The sequence below is a fragment of the Apis dorsata genome, unplaced genomic scaffold, assembly GCF_000469605.1.
Source record: "Apis dorsata unplaced genomic scaffold, Apis dorsata 1.3 scaffold_194, whole genome shotgun sequence".
In the NCBI taxonomy this organism is placed as follows: domain Eukaryota; kingdom Metazoa; phylum Arthropoda; class Insecta; order Hymenoptera; family Apidae; genus Apis; species Apis dorsata.
Window position 1 is genome coordinate 1,648,737 of NW_006263478.1, and position 4,891 is coordinate 1,653,627.

The window sequence follows — 4,891 nt, forward strand, 5'->3', positions numbered from 1 at the left end:
TATAACACAATCGCGTCTGCCTCATCAGCGACGAGACATGCGTCCTCCAGTGAGTATTCCTCGCTTTCCCTCTTTTTTTCGCCTTGGTTCAGTGCCTTTAACGCGATGTTTGGTCGTTTTTTTTTTTCTTTTTGAGGGGAGAGGGAAGGGGATGGATTTAATACAAAGACAGTGCTTTTTGTTGCTTGTAAATTTAACCAATAAATTTATTTGGAGGTTTGAGTCAGTGAATCGATTGATTTAATTATTTGGTGATATTTGTGTTTTTTTTTTTATGTTAGTGATATATGTGTTTCTTTTTCCTGTTTTTTTTCTTGTGATCTTTAATTTTATCGAGAATAATTGATGTATATTTTTTTTTATTAGTATGTTCTTAGTATTTTAAATTAATATATTGTTGTTACTTTGAATTACTATTAGGTACTTTTTAATTTGATAATCGTTGCTCGTGATTTACATTTTCATTTACATTTTCTTTCTGATGAGAAGATAGAATATATATAGGTTATCGAGTTCTTTTCCCTTTCTAATATTTCGAAATGCTCCAACAACAAACTTTATATAATTTTTAATTTAAAATTTCTTTTGTATAAGATATCTCGTAGATTTTTGTAAATTTTTGTATTGAATTTTAGTTTTTTTTTTTCTTTTTAAATCTTTAATCTTTCACACTTGGAATGAAAATAAAAGATAATTCACAGAAAATGGATTTAAATCATGTAATAAAAATTGTTTTCCATAATGCAACGAGATTATTGGAAAGTGATTCGTCGAATACCAGCAATTTTATGCAAAACTTGTATTGCCAGGTGCTGTGTCTCTTGTCTTGCATTGGCCTTGCGCTCGCCCAGCAATATCCCGTGACCACGCCGGTGCCCATTTTAAAGCAGATAAATAAGTAAGTGCCGTTTCGCTATCACGACATAAGATTTAAATCCGAACAATACAATGTTTTCTTTTTTTTTCTCCTCCTTTTTTTCTCCTCCTTTTTTTCACCTCATTCCCGTATCAACAACTATTTATCTGTTAACTAACAGACTATAGACCAGAAACGTGAGATCATATAAATAAATAAATAACGAATAAATAATTTTATTCTTTTTCAATATTATTTTGATTAAAAAAAAAACGAAGAAATATCGAAATAAATTATGGATTATAATTTCAAGGGTATATTCACACTTCTACTCATTTCTGCAATTGATATGCAATTGCCACATAAGTATTGCGTTACTCTATTTCCGCACATTTCCTCAACTTTTTCTCTAGCATTCTGATTGGAGGGCGAGTGACACAAGAGATAACAAAAATCAATGAAACTGGATGCCTGAATGTTACAAAATAATACAATGTTTCATAATAGATTAGGTGTAAAATATATACTATTACATTTCAACTTTTTAAACAACCGTTTTATATTACATTTCTTTATATCTACGATTGATCGTTTGAAAATTTAATTTTTACGTAACAATATTTTCGAGTCGAAAAACAGTCGAGATATTGACATCAAATATTAACATCAAGATATATTGATATTGAGGTTAATTATCACATTTCATGATAATCAGACACAACGAAGACGGTAGCTACAGTTACGGATACGAGGCTGCGGATGGTTCTTACAAGATCGAGTCCAAATATCCGACTGGAGAAGTGTACGGGAAATACGGATTCGTCGACGACACTGGAAATATTCGAGAAGTGGAATATGGAGCTTCGAGGCGAGGATTCGAACCCCAAGGTCCCGGTATAAACGTTCCACCACCGACCCTGACTGGTAACAGTATCGCGAATCCTAACCAACCCGAGGACGACGGCCAATACAGAGAAGATCCGTCCGTTTACTACACGGATCCTCGTTTCACGAATGGAGAACGATACGAACCTCGTCGACCTTTGGTCAACAACCAACCGCGACCGATTCCTGCACCGATCTACAACCCACCAAGGTAAGAAATTTAATTATTAAGAAGATAGATTAATCCTTTATTTTAGAAATTTCCAAATTTCTTATACGTAAGATATTCTCAGAAAATTCTTCTCATCATATTAAAATTTTTTAATAGATGTTTAAAGATATCATTGATAGCTTCATTTACGAAAGATTCTTCTAAAACTAACCAACATTAGTTTATCTCTAAAAATTCTGAAAAATATATATATTTACATGTAGTATACTCAAAATAATAATATTACATACGTATATTCAGAAAATTATCCTCACTAGTAGATTGAAATTTTTCAAAGGCCTTAAAACATTATAAAATCATTACGAATTAAAGATTCTCCTAAAACCAACATTGCTTAAAATTCTAAAAAAAAACATTTACGTGTAATATACTCGGAAAATACTAATATTGCACACATATATAATACATTAAAAAAATTATTTTCACTAGTAGATTGAAATTTTTCAAAGACCAACTACCTTAAAACGTTTTAAAATCCCTCGAGAAGGAATTTTCTCAGAGCTGACGTTACACGTTATCCGCTCGTTCAAATGTCACGTGAATCTCAGCTCGCTCGAAACGTGACTTGCACAACTCGCAACACGCTTCGGCTTAACCCGCGGACGGACAGTTAAACAGTGGAATTAACCGACGAAATTTCGTCGTTTCGATTTGCAGATATCCGACGCAAGTGCAATACCAGCCGAAGGCCCAATATCAACCGCAGTATCAACCGCAGTACCGATCGCAGTATCAACCGCAGTATCAGGAGCAGCAACAGCGAGCCGCGTATCCCGCGGCGCCGATCCAAAGCGGAATTCAAGGTCGTCCAGCGCCCAACGTAGACCCAAACGCCGGGGTAGCCTCTTACACGGTTAATTATAGACGATAGGGATCGATCGTGTCAACCTTAAATGTGTAAATATTGCGTTATTTATACCGATTTCCGGAACGAGTTGCACCGATCGAGAGTTTAGGGCCAGTTTGTTTTCTCGAATATTCGAATCTCTGATTTGATATTTATATTTACATTGTGTAAAGTTATGTTTCGAATTCGAATATTGTAGGCCCTGTTTTTCTGTTTTTATTATTATTATAAATTGTTATTTTTTTCGTTTCTTGATTTTGAGGGCGTTCGAACGTTCTTTGAGCCGAACAAAGATATTTTTATGGCGATAAATTATAATGTCGTAGGCTCTGTTTTTCCTTCCCTTTTTTCATTATTATAATGAGTAAATTGTTATTTTTCGTTTCTTGATTTTAAGAGCGTTAACATCATTTGAGCAAGCGTTAACAGAGCAAAGATATTTTTATGGCGATAAATTATAATATTGTATCGATTCACGAAACATTGTAATATTCTTTTCTTATGATTTGATATTTAAGTTTCGTGTATTTATGAAAAATGTTAAAAGTTGTTTCTTATTATAGTTTGAACTGATACTTCGATAGATTCTCGTGTTAATGGAATTGAAGAGCACGAATATTCGACAATAATTTAGGGAACTAATAGTATCTTTTCAAGATGAATACTTTGCTATTTGATTATTCTATACAATTCTTGCTATTTCTCACATTTCGAACACTTAATAGTACTCCAACGTGGCATGTTCATTTCTTAGTAGTTCCTTTAAGAAAAACCTCTACCTCTTTCTTACTTTTCTACCTCTTTTATATATATATATCTGTTCTTTTTATTTGCACCTCGTGTAGTTATCTCTTACTCACTGATTTATAATTTTCTTCTAAATGTTATTTCTTTTATCGATATCTGCACCTCCTATATAACGCTTTCGAGACAACTCTGAAGAGACATTTCTCAAATCATCGTTATATCGATAAAAAAAAATATATATATAAAATTTATAAATCGTTTCAAATTCCACTGTACCATAATAATCCTCCTATCAAAATAATCTACATCTACTAATTATTCCATCAAATGTGGTTGAAGAAAACAATCAGCCTCGAAAGTATCAAAACAGTTGGCGTAAAAATCGCGAGGATCGAAAAAAAAAATCGCCCCACCCTCTCGGGGTGAACAATTGGCCAGCAATGCGAGACGGAATCTCGTCCACCGGATTCCTGCCCATGTCGATCGCCTCGTGGAATTGCAACCACTGAACTTGACACGTTGGCAAAAAATCCTTTCGCACAACTGCGCACGGCCTTCGGATGGCATCGATCGAGCAATGCGAGTAAACGACCCTCCATCGGCGTAGGCGATCCACCTTCGCGCGCCTCGATTATCCTCCGCGTGATTCCCTCACGACCAGAAATTTCCATTCCATTCCATTTTAATCCGCGATTTCCTTCTCTATATAATAAAGAAGATTCGATTGTCGTCGAATACGTTGCGTTTGTTGGATAATTGATCGCGCAGGGAGCGGGCAGAGGTATGGAATGCGATAGATATCGATGATAATGATGGGAGCGTGGATGTTTAAGACAGGGATAGCGTTCTGCACGAGATGGATGGAAGAAGATTACACAGTGTTTGCTAAATCGAACATTTATGTATCGTGCTTATTGTTTTACGATAAATTGTATTGTGTAATAAAAGAAGCATTTTGCCGTTGGCCGGAACTAAAATATATTGCCATTTCACATTTATTAAATGTAATAATAATACGTGTAAAATTCTTCCTTGAATATTATGGTAAATCGGTACACGTAATACCGTAAATCGTTGTCACTGGAACTAATGAAAACTAATGAAAAGGAAATGTTCGTCGCAAAAATTTATAATTGAAATTTACATTTTTTTCTTTCTTTCTTTTTTTACGTTAAAAATTTCTTCTCCTACTGTGAACCGTTACTTTCTTCCAGGATATATATGCCTGATAAAAAGAATTTCCAATTAAACGAAGGCAACTTTTCGTTCGTGATTCGTTCGATTATTTCGAGTTTTTACAAAAAAAAAAAAAAAAAAAAAAAAA

The 4,891-nt window shown here is 34.1% G+C and overlaps 1 protein-coding gene across 2 annotated transcripts; it reads left to right on the plus strand.

Moving 5' to 3' along the window:
• Positions 1 to 6: 6 nt before the first annotated feature.
• On the plus strand, positions 7 to 3,818 carry LOC102674571 (drebrin-like protein). 2 transcript variants are annotated; one of them, XM_006614663.2, is made up of 4 exons: positions 7 to 49; positions 810 to 898; positions 1,572 to 1,952; positions 2,631 to 3,818. In XM_006614663.2, exons 1-4 carry the CDS (start codon positions 38 to 40, stop codon positions 2,842 to 2,844), a joined length of 696 nt encoding a protein of 231 aa, XP_006614726.1. In that variant the 5' UTR covers positions 7 to 37; the 3' UTR covers positions 2,845 to 3,818. The 2 variants fall into 2 exon arrangements, with proteins under 2 accessions (XP_006614726.1, XP_031365786.1); XM_031509926.1 differs by lacking the exon at positions 7 to 49 and having other exon boundaries at positions 789 to 898.
• Positions 3,819 to 4,891: the final 1,073 nt, after the last annotated feature.